Raw genomic sequence first — 20,426 nt, 5'->3', positions numbered from 1 at the left:
ATTAGGACAGACAAAAACACATACATACACCCCAGAGGACGCCAAAGGGCCGCTCAACCAATAGAGCAACCCCCCAAACCTTACAAAGTGAGTTTAATTTAAGGTGTTGTGGACCTTTGTCCAGAAAGAATGGGGCCCAACATTTGACGGAAGGAAGCAACATGTCACTTAAAACTCTCTGGGCTAATCACCCAAGCTGGGCCTAACTAGGAACGTAACAACACTTAATCAGCCGTGAGGGGTCATTTCCGTCACTTCCGTAGGTCTAAGCCACCTCGGTTGCCCATTAACATCCGGGGCGAGGATATCGAGGTGGTGAAGACCTACAAGTACCTGGGGGTGCATCTGGACGACAAACTGGACTGGTCCACCAACACAGAGGCACTTTATAAGAAGGGACAGAGCAGGCTGTACTTCTTAAGAAGACTTAGGTCTTTTGAAGTGTGTGGAGAGATGCTGGCCATGTTTTACCAGTCTGTCATGGCCAGCATTCTCTTCTACGCTGCAGTCTGCTGGGGGGGAAACATCACCAAGAGGGATACCGGACGGCTGGACAAGCTCGTAAAAAAGGCGGGTTCAGTGGTGGGAAGGAGCCTGGACTCTCTGGGGACGGTGGTGGAGAGAAGGACTAGGAGTAAGCTGCTGTCCATCAGGGACAACCCCAACCACCCCCTCCATCATGTCCTCGCTGGGCAAACCAGCAGCCGCCGCAGAGGGCGGTTCATTACGATCCGCTCCCGGACGGAGCGATATAAAAAATCATTTATCCCGGCTGCACTAAGACTGTTCAATGGCAACTAAAGTAGCAGTCGGGGTCAAGACTCCTGAATCTGTATTTATTATTTATTTTAATCACCATCATCACTTTTTTAGTATTTTAATATAAATAACTATAGCCATCCTTTTAATCCACCTTTATATCAGATCTCACTGCTTTTTATATACTGTACATGGCTGGCCCAGTGTTGTTGTCTGTCCTTTATGTTGTGTTGTGTTGTTATGTGTGGTTTTTAGTGGAGTGGCGCGGCAAAATGAATTTCCCCACGGGGATAAATAAAGTATTTATCTATCTATCTATCTATCTATCTATTTGATCTTTGCATTTGATCAAATTTCAGGACCCTCCTTTCATGACTTTTCCTAGATATGTGCGTTCTACCACCCAGTATCCTTACATTTTCAAAACCACATCAGGATAAGTTTGTATGAAGCTATTTTGCAGTTTTTCCGTGTAGGATTCAGGCTAATTTACAAGCGGCCAACTAGTGGTCGTTGTGTGTAAATAGCAGCTTTGCATTGAAAAAGAGGGGGACGGCTCTTTTAGTAGGTATAAAGGCACGGCTGTTGTAGTGTTAAGAAGTGAAGCATCCCCAACATCCAGTCTCATCTGATTCGTCCTCCCACGTCCCACCATGAATAAAGCTACTAGGCAACCAGGACAACAGAGGTCATTGATCTTCAGTACTATACTCGTATAATGGGGGTACTCAGGAGTCCATCTGATAGCATTTAGACGGAAGCCACTTTTCTTCTAATGTGTCCCTCTGCTTATCTCAACTTGCACTTTCACTCATATTTACTTATTTCTTATCTCCTATTTCTTGTTTTATTCCTGCTTTTATTGTGTTGTGTTTTATTTACTAATGTTTTTATGTTCAGCACCAATGTATGACCTATAAATATATACTATATAAATTACATTTGATTGATTTCCTCTGTCCCTCAGAGCTGAACCTCTTGCGCAACGTCGATGCCAACAACCCTGAGAGCGGCACGGCGGCCAAGAACAGCAGCCTCCTCAGCAGCTTCCGCAGCTCCTCCACCTACAACCACGAGACGGAGACCATCTTCGCCCTGCCCAGGATGCAGCTGGACTTCAAGTCCATCCACGTCCAGGACCCAGAGGAACCCTCCTTAAGCGGTAGGACTGAGTCATCCCTCCTAGGAGTTGCATTGACAGTCTTTTTTCTTTTTTTTTGCCCATACTTGTTCCAACTGTATATAACATTTAAAAGGTTTCAAAGGCGAATCAAAACTCTCTTCTAGTACTGATACTATAGTACTAGTAACTTCACCTCCAGCCAAACCAGTTGTTTTCACACCTGTTGATTGGGGAGACATTCTTCCCAATCAGAATCAGTATATTTGCACACACAGGAAATTGACGTGATGAGGCTGGTGCATTGGGCATAAAAAAACAAAACAATGTATAATCAAAAATAGTTTAAAAACACAATGGCAAAACTAATATAAATGCTCGTTGATGATTACATAATCAAATGTAGCCCGCAGCGCAGAGCGCATAATATCTTATTCACGAGTTGACTCGCTGGAACGAGACTGACTGATACACACCACACCTCTGCCATATCATACATTGGTCCCACATGTATTTATTTACCATCATATTTTTCAATATAAAACGGTATGATATGGCAGATATATATGGTAGCCTACATTGCAGTCGTCCCGCAGTTCTAGTAGATCGCCGACATCATGTTATTTGATGTACACATTTCACGGCAAGAGAATTCCGATTTGTGGCAAACACCCAACAATTGTTCATTCACTAAACATTATAACATGAACACAGTGAGGATTCAAACAAACAAAATAATTAATACACTCTGCAATTGGCTACTACAATGTTGCCAAAATCAACTAGGCCTATCTAATGTTCGAAAACGAATCTACAAATATTAATCTGCGTATATCTATGGTACAACCGTCTTGCCTGTTGTGTATTATTATTATTGCCGACACAGGTCTATGAACATCTGATAATAAGGTGAAGGGCAGTATTATTCATCTTTACTTTATTGGGTGAATAAACTCAATATGAATGATTGTACAGTTGTCTATAGGCAAGAATGGGCTGAAACAAAAGTAGTTACAGACTCGCTCAAACTGTAGCGAGATTAGGAGACTACTAATTGTAAATAGTAATCCACAATTATGGTTATTACTGGTGGCCTGAGGTGGTCCAGTGGTCTAGCACCGTGTTCTACAGTGATATACAAAAAAGACATTATATACAATATTATAAATATCAGTTTGTTATATAATATTCGTTGATGAGTACATGCATAATCAAACGTAGGCTACTGCAATTACTTTGCTGCGGTAGCTATGCATGCACCACACAACTTATACTGTGCAGTGTATAATTCATAACTGTACATAGGCTACACATCATAATATCTTATCACTATTGCATGGAACTTGGATAGTACAAACTGTACAGTTTATACAGTTGGATAGTAGAAACTGTACAGTTTATCATTTTCATAACTGTCTGTACATATACATATCTTATGTATCCCTATTGCTATATATAGCCTATATATAAACACATTATGTAACATACTTATCAGTCTTATCCACTATATCTAATTCAGCACTAAAGCCTGAAGTTTGAGCACAGTGTGTGCCCCCTTGCTACCTCTGCTGATATAAAAGAGAATTGCAGCCGAATTCCAAAGCAAATACACAGACACACACAGAAATACTGCAAAATCGCTTTATACTAACTCGATTTTGAAAATGTAAAGATGCTGGGTGGTAGAACGCACATATCTAGGAAAAGTCATGAAAGGAGGGACCTGCATGTCATCTGGCTCGACCTCGCCAATGTCTATGGGTCAGCTGATCAGCTATGCCATGGAGTTTTTCCACATGCCCTCCAGTAGCAAGCTATTTGAAGGATTTACCCTCCAGGACTTCATCACCGGGTGGCGGCAGTTAGAGGTGGGACTCGCCATGGGGTGTTACCTTTCTCCCATTCTGTTTGTGGCAGCCTTCGAAATCATCCTTATCGGAGCAAGACAAACTGTAGGAGGGATCAAACTACCATCCGGACAGAAGCTACCACCACTGAGGGGCTACATGGATGACATCACCAGCCTCCTTCAGATAGCACCATGTACATCCAGATTGCTGAACAGGATGGACGAGCTAATGTCCTGGGCAAGAATGAAAATCAATGCGAAGGCAAATGCAAAGTTCATTTCTCACACATAACGTGGACAAACTAATTTCCATTATTATTATTATTAATTATAAATTACACCAATGTATTAATGATTATCGAGCAAAATATTTTGTGATCGACCAAGATCCTTATCGATCAATTATCGATCGTCGATCATTGATGCCCACCCCTAGTCCTGACATAGTGGTGTGGTCCACCAAGGCAAAAGCTGCACTCCTCATGGAGCTCACAGTACCGTGGGAGGAGGGGATTGAGGCCGCTTTCGAACGGAAGAAGAATTCAGATCTGGCTGCGGAGTGTAGGGAGGCTGGCTGGAGGACCACCATCTACCCAGTGGAGGCTGGATGCCGAGGCTTTGTGGGGCTGTCAACCACACGCCTGCTGAGGGACACAGGTGTGACAGGAGGAAAGCTCAAGAAGGCAACGAAAGAGCTGGCTGAAGAGGCGGAGAAGGGCAGCTTTTGGCTGTGGCTGAGGAGGAGGGAAAAGTGTTGGGGAAAGAACATCTAACCCAGACTACAGCTGCAGGGGGTGACAGGGAGACGTGCAGACTCTCAGCTTTAGGGTAAGGGTATTCACATCCAAATTGAAGGAAGGGTTTAGGAATTACAGCTCTTTAATGTGTAGCTCCCTCTTTTTCAAGGGACCAAAAGTAATTGGACAATTTACTCAAAAGCTGTTTCATGGGCCAGTGTGGGCTACTCCTTCATTATTTCTTTATCAATTAAGCAGGTAAAAGGTCTGAGTTGTGCAAGTGTTGCATTTGCATTTGGAAGATGTTGCTGTATACGCACAACATGCAGTCAACAGAGCTCTCAATGCAAGTGAAATAGGCTGCAAAAACAACCCAAAAATCCATCAGAGAGATAGTGGGAACATAAGAAGTGGCCAGATCAACAGTTTGGTACATTCAGAGAAAAAAAGAACGCACTGGTGAGCTCGGCACCACAAAAAGGTCTGAACGTCCATGGAAGACGAGTGGTGGATGATCACAGGATCCTTTACATGGTAAAGAAAAACCCCTTCACAACATCCAGCCAAGTGAAGAACAGTCTCCAGGAGGTAGGCATATCATTATCCAAGTGTACCATAAAGGGAAGACTTCACATGAACAAATACAGAGGGTTCACCACAAGGTGCAAGCCATTCATAAGCCTTAAGAATAAAAAGGCCAGATTATACTTTGCCAAAAAACATCTAAAAAAGCCAGCCCTGTTCTGGAAGAGCATTCTTTGGACAGATGAAACTCATCAGATCAACCTATACCAGAATGATGGGGGGAAAAAAAGTATGGAGAAGGCTTGGAACGGCTCATGATCCGACGCTTACCACATCATCTGTAAAACACGGTGGAGGCGATGTGATGGCATGGGCATGCATGGCTTCCAATGGCACTGGGTCACTAGTGTTTATTGATGATGTGACAGAAGACAGAAGCAGACAGATGAATTCTGAAGTGTTTAGGGATATTCTGTCTGCTCAGATTCAGACAAATTCAGCAAAGTTGATTGGATGGCGCTTCACAATACAGATGGACAATGACCCAAAACATACTGCGTAAGCAACCCAGGAGTGGAATATTCTGCAATGGCCGATCAATCACCTGATCTCAACCCGATCAAGCATGCATTTCACTTGCTGAAGACAAAACTAAAGGCAGAAAGACCCACGAACAAACAACAACTGAAGACTGCTGCAGTAAAGGCCTGGCAAAGCATCACAAAGGAGGAAACCCAGCATTGGTGATGTCCATGGGTTCCAGACTTCAGGCAGTCATTGCCTGCAAAGGAAGGATTCTCAACAAAGTATTAAAAAATAATATTTTATTTATGATTATGTTAATTTGTCCAATTACTTTTGAGCTCCTTGAATTAAAGCTGAAAGTCTGCACTTCAATTACATCTCGATTGTTTCATTTCAAATCCATTGTGGTGGCATACAGAGCAAAAATGATGGAAATTGTGTCACTGTCCAAATATTTACGGACCTAACTGGATTCTTAATAGGACTGGTTGTTAAAATCCCTAAATATTCAGCACAACAATTGAGTGGAGTTGGAGATGTCCTCTTGGGTGGAGTGGAATTTGGCAATGATCACGTGGTGCCACCAGTACGACACATCTTCAGTTGTGGTCCCCGACCTCATTGGGTGTTTCGGCCAGTTATCACAAGACACCCTCTGCCGAGGTTGGCCCCACCACAGGCTGATCAGGCCTGGGTGTGTGTCGCACGGTGGCACCACGTGGTCATTTGGGAGCCCATGTTGGGTCCCTACGTTTCAGCCACAGCCAGTGACTGCTCCGTTCTGCTGCAGTGGACAGTTCTCTGATTGCCTTCCGTTGGGCCTGTCCTCTGATCCCTACTGCCCTCAGGAGCCTTGTGGTGGAGCTGGCTACAAAGCCTCTGCAGCCCACCTCCACTGGCCACACCTTCACGTTCCAGCCCCGCCCCTCTGCTTCGACTGCTAAGTTGGCATACCGCAGCCTCTTCCGTTCGAATGCCTCATCGATGGCCTCCTCCCATGGGACCGTCAGTTCTACGATGAAGACACGCCGGCAGGACTTGGACCAGAGGACTAGGTCTGGGCGCAGGTTGGTCGCTGCAATTTCGGGTGGGAAGGTGAGCCTCTGGCTGAGGTCTACCCGCATTTCCCAATCCCGGGCTGCGTTCAGTGGGCCTGAGTCTGGAGGTGATGGCTTGGTCCGCTGTTTCTCCCCTTCCCGGATGAAGGTTGTTTTCCGTGGAAAGGTAGTCTGGGCATTTAGAGGCATGGCGTTGGTGGTTACCCTCTTGTGCTCAAGTTCGGCAGCCAAGCACTTTAGCACTTGGTTGTGGCGCCAGGTGTATCTTCCTTGAGTTAGACTGGTCTTGCAACCCACCAAGATGTGTTTGAGGGTTGCTGGGGCTGCACACTGGAGACAGGCTGGGTCCTCTCCATACCAGAGATGTAGGTTGGTAGGAGAGGGCAGGACATCATATGTGGCTCTGATGATGAAACTTAGCCTATTAGACTCCATGCTCCACAGCTCGTTCCACGTGATTTTCCTCCTCTCCACGCTCTCCCACTTCATCCAGCGGCCTTGCTGGGCTTGGGAGACTGCCTTGGCGCACCTGGCTGCTTCCTCCTGGTGGCGCACCTCCTCAACCACCATCTTCCGCCGTTCGGTTGGAGTAGCCTTTTGCCATGTGGGTGTTGTTGTTTCCAAGCCAAGGCCCCCTCTGCCATGTTGGACATGCCCCACTATATCCCGGTGTCTGAGGGCGGTCTTTGCCACCGCAACTGCTGCAGATGGCTTCCATTTCCTCCCCGTTGCTAGGATTGGAGCAGCACCTCTGACGAATGGATCCCGGGATTCTGTTAGAGTCATTTCCAGCCTTGATTTGGCACATTTGTACTCCTCCACCAGGCTTGAGATTGGTAGGGAGAGGGCTCCGTTGCCATACAGGCCTATGCTGCTAAGGCCTCTCGGCAGTCCAAGCCACTTCCTCACTTGTGCATTCACCAGTCTCTCCAGCCGGTTGGCATGGGATAGTGTGACCTCGTAGATGGAAATTGGCCACATGAGACGGGGCAGCAGTCCAAACTGAAAGCACCACAGCTTCAGCTTCCCAGGGAGAGCAGTGTTGTTGATCTGCTTGAGGCCACTGATTGTATCCTGCTTGAGTTGTTCCACCTGCTTCGAGTCTTTGAGTTCTGCGCTATACCAGCGGCCAAGGCTTTTGATGGGCTTCTCCAGAACTGTTGGTATTGGCTCGTTGTTGACGTTGAACCTCTCATTGGCGAGCTTGCCTTTGACAATGGAGATACTGCGGGACTTACTGGGTTTAATCTCCATTCGTGCCCATTTGATGTTTCCCTGGAGTTTAACCAGCAGGCGTTTGGTGCATGCGTTTGTTGTTGTTATTGTCGTCATGTCATCCATGTACGCCCTGATTGGTGGAAGACGCAGCCCGCTCTTCAACCGTTCCCCTCCAACAACCCATCGGGATGCTCGAATAATGAGCTCCATTGCCATGGTAAACGCCAGTGGAGAGATGGTGCAGCCCGCCATTATGCCTATCTCGAGGTGCTGCCAAGCAGTTGTACTGGCTTGTGCTGTAACACAGAACTGGAGGTCCTGGAAGTAGGCTTTGACCAGCCTTGTGATGCCCTCTGGGACGCTGTCCACAAAATCTCATGAGGCACTGACCCGAAGGCATTGGCAAGATCTAAGAAAACCACATGCAGGTCTTTCTTCTCCTTCTTGGCCGTTTGTATCTGGTGCCAGATGACATTTGTGTGTTCCAGGCATCCTGAGAATCCACTTATCCCTGCCTTCTGCACTGAGGTGTCGACAAAGTTGTTCTTCTGCAAGAATACTGAGAGCCTCTGGGCCACAACACTGAAGAAAATCTTTCCTTCCACATTCAGTAGACTGATCTGGCGGAACTGGTCGATGGTTGAGGAATTCTTCTCTTTGGGAATCAGGATCCCTCCTGCCCTTCGCCATGCCTTTGGTATGATTCCCTTTTCCCATGCCACTTTCATTAGCTTCCAGAGGTACTTCAAGACGCCTGGACTGTTCTTATATAGCCTGTATGGAACGCCGTTGGGCCCAGGGGCTGAGGCTGTTCTTGCCCGTTTTACTGTGCTCTCAACTTCGCTCCATGTAGGGGGCCTTGTTTCCATCTGGTGCTCAGGTGGTTGGATTGGTGGCATGTCATCCGGAATGCTGGCTGGCACATGCCTCTGGTTGTCAGAGTAGGTCTTCCTCAGGTGCTCCTCTAGTTCCCTTATGGGTACTTTGAGGGTCCCTGTTTTCTCCTTGACAAAGAGGTCTTTGACGAACTTGTAGGGATCTCTGTAGAAGGCAGTCCTCGTTCGCTCTTTCTTCTTGTGTTGCTTTCTCAAGCATTCTGCTCTTCGCAGTGTTGCAAGACGCTGCTTGATGTCGGCCTGTAGTGCCTCAAGTCCTTTCCTTTCCACTTCTGTGGCCTTCTTCCACTGTTTTCTCAGGCACCTTCTTTCTTTCACAAGTCTTTCAATCTCTTGTTGTCTCCTGGACTTGAGATGGGCTGATGGTTCCTTCTGTGTCCCATGGTTCTTACTTTTCACCCCAAATCTCTCTGCTCCATAGCTGTAAATGATCTCTCCAATCTTGTCCAGTTTTCTTTCCACGCCCCCTTTCAGACCTTCTAGAAGATGGACAAGGTCTGTGTCTGTGTTTTCCCACTCCTTTTTCTGGCAGGCTTTAGCCACAAGATTTGAGGCTTTCGTCCATTCATCTTCCTCTCTACTGCTGTCTGTGGCTGGATAGGCTCTGGACTCATGTCCATTGATGGATCTGTGCTTGGTTGAGCTTCGTCTGGGGTTCTGATACCCTGTGGACTGTGGTGAATATCCTGCCACTGGGCTTCACTCGACTGATTTGCCCTACCTCTGAGGAAGTAGCGGTCAATGCGAGGCACCTCGCTAAGCTCTCTTAGGCACTTTTTCCTGCCCTGGTGGATCTTGAGACCCTTCTCTGATGTTATCTTTTTCCAGCCACAGATGCAGCTTTGTAGCTTGTGTCCTGCCAGTGTTGTTACTCCGTCAACTACCGTGCTGATCATTTGCTTCGTTGTCATTTCCGTTCCAGGGTCTGTTACCGTGTGATCCGCCGATGAGTCATCTTCCGCCCCCGCTCTCGCAGACTCTAGGGGTGTTTTTCCTTTTGCATTTTTCGTAGCCATGGTTGGGTGGAACTAAGTCACTGTGTAGTGAAAGGCTCCTGCCAACACGGGTAGCTAACCCATGCCAGCCCCGTTGGGGTCTGTTCCCTCCTGTCAGCTGTCTCTTCAGGCCGTCACCAGGTCTTTCCCAGGTTGTCAGCTGCCCTTTCGCAGCGGTCACTGGTTTTGACACCAGACATCAGGATTCTTAATAGGACTGGTTGTTAAAATCCCTAAATACTGTATATATATACTTCTTCTTTTTTTTGTAAAGCACTTTGAATTGCCCCTATTGTATGAAATGTGCTATACAAATAAAATTGCTCTGCCTTGCCTCTGTCTCAGATTCCCACAGCAAGCCCAAGGTGGAGTGCAGCGTGGTGACAGAGTTCACCGACCACATCTGTGTCACCATGGACGCCGAGCTCATCATGTTCCTCCATGACCTGGTGTCTGCCTACCTGAAGGAGAAGGAGAAAGGTGAGAAACCACTACCACGGCCCTCAAACTCACCACTCACTAGATATAGACCAAAGGGCCGTTATCAGTATGCTATGAAAGTCAGTACATCACAAACAGAAGAATGTCAACATAACTGGAGACACTTGTCATTCTTGTCAGATTTCACCATTGTGATTGCTGAACGGTAGAGAACAAACTGTAGAGGCAGCGCCCTCCATGATGTCTCGTACAGTGAACCATGTGTTCTTCTGGCTCTAACCTCACTGGAATTGTTTGATTTCAAATCCATTACTCCAGGAGTAATAATAATAATAATAATAATAATAATATATGCCATATAGCTGACGCTTTTATCCAAAGCGACTTACATTACAGTGAGTGCATACATTTTTCGGTATGTAAGTAAATATAAGTAAACCTTTTAGAAATGATAACACTTTTTATACATAGTCCCTTTATTTCATGGCACCAAAAGTATTGGGACAGGTTAATATCATGTCTAAATTAAGCATTTTTTTCCCTCCAAACCTTCGTCTTTTCTGTCCATGAGACTATGTTAGAACTCTGCAGGCTGTTTTAGGTACTTTTAGTCTACTTATGGTGCTTTTCCACTACACTGGGTCGACCCAGGCTGGCCTGCTTCTTTGGCGCTTTTCCATTTGTCGGCCCGGCACGGCACGGTAAAATAGTTCTTGTTCGGGATGGGTAGCGAAAGTTGGGGAAAGGTACTTTTTTGCCAGGCTGCGTGTGACGTGTGACGCTGCACACCGTTGATTGGTCAATGGAAATCGTCATCCCATGTTCATAGATTTCACAACAGATTTCGCTCTAGGAAAATGTCACTTACTGTTTCTGTAATAACGTATTAATAAAGATTTGAAAAAATATGATAACCATCGTATTATCTTAGTTTAATGTCATTTCAATGCATCATAGAACTTTTATTTACAACAAGCATAACAAAAAATCGCTATTATGGCGATGTCCTGTGCCTATGCTGTTCCTCAGTCCAGCGGCAGTCAAATGCCGGTAGATTCGCGTCTTGCTCTCTTTAACACATGTCGGCGCTGTTTCCCTGGTTGCGAGATCTAAACTACTAGAACTGAAAGCGGCAGGTAACAGGCACGTAACATCCATATGCTGTATATATAAATAATGTCGGTGTCGACCGTGATAGGAGTGTCGTATCGACACCATTCAAATGGTTTCAGATTCCCTGTCCTCTCCCCTATCCGGACACGTTTGAATTGTTATCCTAACCCACGGTAAACCACAATTATTAACCCGCAAAGGGTGCCTCCGGGCACCGTGTTTGTCCGTGAATAACACCGGCTATGAAGGTGGTACAAACACAATACTACTTTGCTAACTTCACCATCGGTATACGGTCATTTTGAGCCCTGAACCACCGCGCCGACACCCCGAGAAGTGAACCGGGAGTAAACTCAATGAACCGGGAGTTCAACATGCGTCAAGTGCTTAAATTCACCCCGAGCAGTGTCGACATCGATGGGGGTCTCCAATCGACTCCATTCAAACACCGGAGCACTCGTATCTATAACGAATGCGGAGATTGTATGAGCCCCGCGTCAGTCAGCCTTTCCGTAGAAATACGTCGCACTGTTATATATCTAACGTTACATGTTTTAAGGCTGATCTGTGCATGATAGTGCTTAATTATGTTGATCTATTTATATCGATCTATTCTTGCCAATTCCTTATTACCAGTGGAAAGGGGGAACGCTAAAACACTTTAGGACTTTCCGTTCAACGGAGGAATTTATAGAACTCGCATAGAGTTCATCTCGCATTTCCCCCGTTGATGTGACGAACTGAAAGCGGCAAGTAACAGGCACTTAACGTTACATGTTTTAAGGCTGATCTGTGCATGATAATGCTGCATTTTGACATAATTCTTATGGCATTTCCCCCCGTTGATCTGTATAGCGGCACTTATTACAGTGAAGCGCTCTTATGACACGTAACAGTAACTCCTCCTAAAGTCCCGGGTCGCTCCGTATAATGGAGAAGCGTTTCTGAAAGTACGGCACGGCTCGGATACAAATGCGGCCCGCGTCAGCCCGGTAGTGGAAAAGCGCCATTAGGTACATTGAGAGGGGGACTGTATAAAAAAGTGTTGTCATTTCTAAATGGTGGAACCAATTTGATGAGAATTGATTAGGGCTGTCAATGTTAACGCGTTAACGCTCGCGATTAATCTGGACGCTTTTATTTTTATATTATATAATATTTTTAATTTAACGCAAATTAATCATATTATTTATAATATCATATATTACCAAGTTCTACTGACATGCGTGGCAAACGCAGATAATAAGTCCCATTTATGAATGAATGAATGAATGAATGAATGAATGAATGGTCTTTATTGTCATTGCTATAGTACAGGTACCAAACAACGAAATTTGGGAGGGGTGGCTCCCCTGGTGCTAGGAAAGAAAAAAAAAGAAAGAAAAAAAAGAAGGGAAAGGAGCTGGTTTACATAAATAAAGGCTATGTACACTATCCACTATACTATACTGTACAGATAGACGACTAGGGTTGTCATATTGCACATAGTGTTATTGCACATTCATTTAAAGTGTCGCAGTTTGCAGGCTTGAAATGTACACATTTGTGCCTCAGCACTACACCTGATTTTTCAATCCAGCAGCTGCCATCAGTCCGTCCAGACTGTCCAGGGCCCAGAACCTAGGTCTTTGCTGTGTTGAGGGCCTGGATGGCCCTGGGGTAGAAGCTGAGCTTCAGTCTGTTTGTCCTTGCGGCCATGGTCCTGTACCGCCTTTTCGAGGGCAGCCGGGCAAAGTGTTCGTACCCAGGGTGGGATGGGTCTCTGGAGATCTTGGAGGCCTTCCTGAGGCAGCGTGTGTTGTACAGCTCTTCCAGAGAGGGGAGGGGGGCGCCGGTGATCTTCTGGGCTGTTCTCACGACTCTCTGTAGCGCATTTCTCTCCGCGGTTGTGCAGCTGGAGAACCAGTTGCAGATGCAGTAGGTGAGGATGCTCTCCACTGCGCAGCGGTAGAAGGCCACCAGTATCTCCTGCTTGTTGTGTTCCTTCCTGAGGACTCTCAGGGTGTTGTACACAGTAGCCTAGTGTAGTTTACAGTAGTTCACAGTAGCCTAGTGTAGTTTACAGTAGTTCACAGTAGCCTAGTGTAGTTTACAGTAGTTCACAGTAGCCTAGTGTAGTTTACAGTAGTTCACAGTAGCCTAGTGTAGTTTACAGTAGTTCACAGTAGCCTAGTGTAGTTTACAGTAGTTCACAGTAGCCTAGTGTAGTTTACAGTAGTACACAGTAGCCTAGTGTAGTTTACAGTAGTTCACAGTAGCCTAGTGTAGTTTACAGTAGTACACAGTAGCCTAGTGTAGTTTACAGTAGTTCACAGTAGCCTAGTGTAGTTTACAGTAGTTCACAGTAGCCTAGTGTAGTTTACAGTAGTTCACAGTAGCCTAGTGTAGTTTACAGTAGTTCACAGTAGCCTAGTGTAGTTTACAGTAGTTCACAGTAGCCTAGTGTAGTTTACAGTAGTTCACAGTAGCCTAGTGTAGTTTACAGTAGTTCACAGTAGCCTAGTGTAGTTTACAGTAGTACACAGTAGCCTAGTGTAGTTTACAGTAGTTCACAGTAGCCTAGTGTAGTTTACAGTAGTTCACAGTAGCCTAGTGTAGTTTACAGTAGTTCACAGTAGCCTAGTGTAGTTTACAGTAGTTCACAGTAGCCTAGTGTAGTTTACAGTAGTACACAGTAGCCTAGTGTAGTTTACAGTAGTTCACAGTAGCCTAGTGTAGTTTACAGTAGTTCACAGTAGCCTAGTGTAGTTTACAGTAGTTCACAGTAGCCTAGTGTAGTTTACAGTAGTTCACAGTAGCCTAGTGTAGTTTACAGTAGTTCACAGTAGCCTAGTGTAGTTTACAGTAGTTCACAGTAGCCTAGTGTAGTTTACAGTAGTACACAGTAGCCTAGTGTAGTTTACAGTAGTTCACTAGTTAAATGACCTATTTGTCGACGGATCAAAGCAATTCCCTTCATTACTGACAACTTGTCCGGGTCTTAAGGAGATGGTATCAGTGGGCTTAACTCCCTTCTGCCAGGCAACACTGAATCAAATGAGAAATTATCATGCCATGGACAACGTACTGAATTCAAGTATTTGAATCATCTTGTTTGCTGATCTGTTATTTCATTTATTTTCTTTGTTTTTTATTTAATTACATTTTTCCTTTCTTTTGTTATTATGATGTATGATTGTATAGAATGTTGACAGTTGTCTGTATGTATAGAATGTTGACAGTTGTCTGTATGTATACAATGTTGACAGTCGTCCAAATATGATTGTTGTGTCGGACCCCAGGAAGACTAATGTCATGGCGTTAGCTAACGGGGATCCTAATAAACAAACAAACTACGCTGAACATGGATGTTACACATCAACTCTGCTGCAGACAAAGACAAAAACAATCTCAATGTCTCGTTTTTGATAAGAAGCATAGCATCATTACATACACGTGTAACACTAGCTTCAATAACAACACTAGCTTCAATAACAACACTAGCTTCACTAACAACACTAGCTTCACTAACAACACTAGCTTCACTAACAACACTAACAACACTAACTTCACTAACAACACTAACTTCACTAACAACACTAGCTTCAATAACAACACTAGCTTCACTAACAACACTAGCTTCAATAACAACACTAGCTTCACTAACAACACTAGCTTCAATAACAACAGAGGTGCTGAACTAACAGTAGGAGTTGGTAAAGTATTTATGAATGGAGTAGCGAGCTAGCTAGCCAACCCTGAGCTAGGTTCAAAAGACAGACAGTGTACTGAGACACAGCCAGCTGTCCTACCCGCTACGGTGGTTAGATCCAGAACAGATCTGCTGGCGTTAGGTCCGGTGTTACAAACCAGTTGTGAAGCTCAACGTCGCTTAAAAGACTGTTGCTCATGGACAGTGTGCTAACCATAGCTAATATTGCTAAGCTAACGAGTATAACAATAACAGCAGTTTAAACAAGCAATACAACCTGCCTCTGTACGTGTTTTATAGAATGTATCAATCAGCACCCTAACCCTTAGTCACCCTAAGCCTTAGTCACCCTAACCCTTAGTCACCCTAACCCTTAAGGCCAATGCACACAGCGTGCGATTTTGTCGCACGACAACATTCGATTCTCAATTCTTTGAATTATTTCAATTGGTGTGAATGGAGAATAGAATGTTGTCGTGCGATAATATCGCATCACGCGCCGTGTGCATTGTCTGATTCAAAACAATGGAATCGAATTCGGCGGTGCGACAAAATCGGGGCCGTGTGCATTGGCCTTTAGTCACCCTAACCCTTACTCACCCTAACCCTTACTCACCCTAACCCTTACTCACCCTAACCCTTACTCACCCTAACCCTTACTCACCCTAACCCTTACTCACCCTAACCCTTACTCACCCTAACCCTAACTCACCCTAACCCTTACTCACCCTAACCCTTAGTCAGCCAGTTACTTTGTAACTGTTCTTTATGTGCTTGTCTGCCTAACCCAGATGTTATAATAACATAAAAAAAATAAAAAAATCCTCTAACCAGTTTGTCATGCATTTCTTTATTCCAACACCACACATGTTGTTTCATCTCCCCCCCAAAATTCAATTAAATACTATGTATAATAATAGTATAATACTAGTATTTTAAACTTTAAACGGATTAATTACAGCATATTAATGTGATTAAGTTGATTTAAAAATTGATTGACAGCCCTAGAATTTATACTTTGATTTGAAATGCAAATCTTGAATATAGAGAAACATTTTCTCTGTCCCAATAATTATAGAGGGACTATGTTCTGATTTGAAGGAAAGGTACATTTAATAATTTACTGGAATGTACCGTTAGTACAGTGCCGTATTGAATTTCATAGCGTATTAAATGTACGGGCCAGAAGTCTTGGCTGTACAAAGTTTATCTAATTTAAAGTGTGTGTGCGTGCGTGTGCGTGTGCGTGTGCGTGTCTCTCTCTCTCCATAGCTCTTTTTGCACCCCGGATGTTTACAACTCGGCCCGGCCAGAAGAGCCCGACGACCCTGCAGGACGACTCCCCAGACAGGAAGGACCAGGAGGACAGCGTCAACTACGCCACCGTGGACTGGAGGGAGTTCATGTGTAACACGTGGCACCTGGAGCCCACGCTGAGGTCAGACCTGGGGCCATGTCTATGCTAGTAACAGAGTAGCCGGCTAGTAAGAGAACGTGTTTAAAAAGTGTTTTATAAATTTTTTCATACAAAATAGTGTTTATTTCAGATACTGTAGTGGAAGATATTATCCTCATTTCCAGTGAAGTGAAGTAGCCGCCATCTTGTTGTGACATTTTTGTTTATCCCGCCCCTTCGTCACTTTGATTGGTTTCTTGGTCCACAGAACAACTACCATACGCCCCCTGAACGCACTCTTAAACTAGCTACGTTTGCTAACAAATGATAGGTATTTAGTGTTCCTAAAACTGTTGTTTGTTATATTGAGTGGGCTCTTCAACACTTTAACTTTTTTTTCTTCTTTTTTTACGATAAAAATAAAATAAAAATAAACGAAAAACACTGATCTGCCCGTCTCGACAATTGCAGAGTTGTGGCCCTTCCAACCAGACCGTGTCACATATTCAACCTAATCTGCCCAGTGAAATAACAGGTAGATCCTACACTAGACTCAAAAAAAATAAAAATAAAAATCTAACCCTGACAACCCTGGTGGTATGGTTATCTAACCCTGACAACCCTGGTGGTATGGTTATCTAACCCTGCTTGGTTATGGTGACAGACCTTTTGGTCATGCCATGGATCCATGCAAAACAAGTCCTTACCCTACCCTGACCCACCCTGTCCTACCCTATCCTGATCTACCCTGATCTAACCTGATCTACCCTGATCTACCCTGATCTACCCTGATCTACCCTGATCTACCCTGATCTACCCTGATCTACCCTGATCTACCCTGATCTACCCTGATCTACCCTATCCTGATCTAACCTGATCTACCCTGATCTACCCTATCCTGATCTACTCTACCCTACCCTGATCTACCCTGATCTACCCTATCCTGATCTACCCTGATCTACCCTGATCTACCCTGATCTACCCTATCCTGATCTACCCTATCCTGATCTACCCTATCCTGATCTACTCTACCCTGATCTACCCTGATCTACCCTGATCTACTCTATCCTGATCTACCCTGATCTACCCTGATCTACCCTGATCTACCCTACCCTGATCTACCCTGATCTACCCTGATCTACCCTGATCTACCCTATCCTGATCTACCCTATCCTGATCTATCCTGATCTACCCTGATCTACCCTGATCTACCCTATCCTGATCTACCCTGATCTATCCTGATCTATCCTGATCTATCCTGATCTACCCTGATCTACCCTATCCTGATCTATCCTGATCTACCCTGATCTATCCTGATCTACCCTACCCTGATCACTTGTGGTCTGAAAAGTAAACAATCAGCCTACGGACCTTCGGGGGCAGAGCTTTCAGTGTGGCAGCTCCCACCCTCTGGAACTCTCTCCCCGCAGCGATCCGCAATGCCCCCCCTTCCCTGGACACCTTCAAATCAGCCCTCAAAACCCACCTGTTCTCCAAGGCCTTTGGCCTCTAGTCTATTTTTTTCACTCAAGCGCTTTGAGTTGCATTTCATGTATGAAAGGCGCTATATAAATAAAGATTTACTTACTTACTTTCTTACTTACTTTCTCTCGTTGTCTTTGTTTCTTTGTTTTTTTTTCTGTTCTGTCTGTCTATGAAATCTGTACAGCGTCCTTGGGTCTGAGAAAGGCGCATTATAAATCCAAGATATTATTATTATTAAACCAATGGCGAGCCAGGAAAGTGCACATCCCATGTGCTGGGCTTTGGGATAGAGAGAGAAAAGGGAGCGTCACGGGAGGATAGACAGTGTTGATTCTAAAGCATTAAAATATATTTTTCGCTATTTTATCAATTGAAAATTAGATTAGATTCAACTTTATTGTCATTGCAGAGAACAAATACCAGACAACGAAAAGCAGTTCAGCATCTAACCAGAAGTGCAGATAGTGATATAAAACATGATAGTGATAGTGACCCTTCCCTTGACTGTATTAAATAAACACATGAACTGAATGTCCTCAGGCTCATCTCCTGGACGGGACGGAAGATCGACCCGGTCGGCGTGGACTACATTCTCCAGAAACTGGGATTCCACCACGCGAGGACTACCATCCCCAAGTGGCTGCAGAGGGGCGTGATGGACCCGCTGGACAAGGTCCTCTCTGTCCTCATCAAGAAGCTGGGCACGGCCCTGCAGGACGAGAAGGAGAAGAAAGGGCGAGACAAGGAAGAGCTTAAACCTCCAGCGCAGCACTGACAGCCTTAGACACTTTGAAGCTACAAATCAGACTGTTCATTGTCAAGGAACAAAAGCACCCTGCTCAAGAGAAAACACTGGATATTTCCTTGACTACTGTACAGTGCATTTGTGGTAGGCTCACATGTCCCCATGAGATCCACACAGCATAGATGTTTACTGTGGTGCATGCCACTATGGGTGTGACTGAACATTTGACACCGCTGTTGTTATGTATATTTTTGAACAAAGTAGAAAAGTGAAGTCTTATTTTGCTGCTTGAAATGATGACCCTACTGAAAAAAGGACAACATGGATTATATCCTATACATACAGTGAGGCATTACAACATACTAAGCAAAACCATCTCTGTTTCTTTCAAGGCTCTTTGACATGTGATGGGAAATGACTTCTAAACGATTTGCCTTTTCTTTATTTTCAGTGGAACACTGTAGGCATGAATTTTACTTTTAGGTGTCATATTTTCAAATTCATCCCATTAGCAATGTTATTATGGAGATGCTCGTTCCTATGGATTAAAACATTGGAGGTGAGATGTTAGACACTTAAGTCAATTGTTAAGATGCAATGAAATTGTAAAGATTAACCCTACTTTGTTTTATTTTTATCTCTATTTATTGTGAAATGTATAGTATACAAACTATGTTAGCTGGGTGTGTCAAGCCTGTTTTCTTTTTGTTTTGTTTTATATGTGCAATAGACCAGTGTACACTTTATATAAAATAACTGTGAATTTCTTAAATGTGTTGATTTCTTAACATAATAAACTCATTGCCATCCAATTTTACAGATCTGTCTGTGTTGTGATGTACTCTTAATTAACTTGTGTTCAGGCTTTGAATCAAAGTTCCCTCACCCGGAGCAAGACTCGTACAAGACCAACAGGCCTTTCTAGAGGTCGAACATGGCCAGACGTTTTCCACAGAACTTTTTTTTCAACACTTTCAGTTTTAAAGGTTTGAACATTGATAAAGGTTGTCGCTGCTGTACATTTACCTTCAGTATTATACACGGGGAAGAAATTGATACATAATTGATTTGCATACATCTAGCCTTGCTTTTCCCGCTTTGACACACAGAAACACTAATAATTTCTATCCTCCCGCTATCCTTGTTCTGCTCAGACTAGCAGAGATTTTGTATGACAGCGATCTGACCAGTGTAACCCTAACCCTGTATGAGGAGAAAAAACTAACATTGGAGTCAGATTATCAATATTAGACATGTTTTGCTATCAACAAAACATAGCCAAAAGTCTCTGCCAAACATTCATGTGAAAACTGATATTATTATATTTGCTCTACAGCCTGAGTCAGTTAAACCATTCTTCCTGTTCTAAAATGGTCATTGTATTCCTGCTATTTTTATGCAATAAAACGTATAAAACGTATGTCACCCCATTATTCTATCCAGACTGTTTGAGAGTCTAGTTTCCTCCTTGTAGCTACAGTATCAGTGCACCCAGGTGGCAGGCTGCAGGTTATGATGTTGTCCACATGAGGGCGCTGGTGATCCCACTGCTTTTCCATTCCATGGAGTGGAATGTTACTGTGCTGCAACACAGCTGGATACATTCATCAATAATAGGAGGCCTTTCATATAATAAAAAAACATTGGAAAATATAACAGTTTTTTATACTGCTGCTGAAACAATTCGGAGTGCCAGATGTGTGATAGTTTCAACCACTGAATAGGAAATATTCTCATGAAGTTCTGGATTCGCCAATTCGCTTTGTGTTGTGCTGACGACAATTGACCACCAGATGGCACCGTGCCTAGTGTTTCTGCTATATGGCCGTGATGATAGCGCCCTCACGTGTTCATACATTAGTAATGCAGTGTA

General features: G+C 44.3%; 1 protein-coding gene across 1 annotated transcript in view; it reads left to right on the top strand.

Annotated features, from left to right (window-relative positions):
• kiaa1109 (KIAA1109) overlaps nt 1-19,348 on the top strand; it is a gene marked incomplete at its 5' end in the record, with an annotated part of 198,847 nt that extends 179,499 nt beyond the window's left edge. The window contains 4 exons of the mRNA XM_080537762.1: nt 1,727-1,921; nt 10,028-10,162; nt 16,200-16,365; nt 18,349-19,348. Of these exons, the coding sequence (XP_080393888.1) occupies nt 1,727-1,921; nt 10,028-10,162; nt 16,200-16,365; nt 18,349-18,583 (731 nt within the window). The 3' untranslated portion in view covers nt 18,584-19,348. The remainder of the gene's footprint in view (nt 1-1,726; nt 1,922-10,027; nt 10,163-16,199; nt 16,366-18,348) is intronic.
• Between the last annotated feature and the right edge of the window lie 1,078 nt (nt 19,349-20,426).

This window comes from Nansenia antarctica (assembly GCF_963989245.1).
Source record: "Nansenia antarctica genome assembly, chromosome: 8".
Taxonomy (NCBI): domain Eukaryota; kingdom Metazoa; phylum Chordata; class Actinopteri; order Argentiniformes; family Microstomatidae; genus Nansenia; species Nansenia antarctica.
This window is presented reverse-complemented; position numbering and strand designations above follow the sequence as displayed.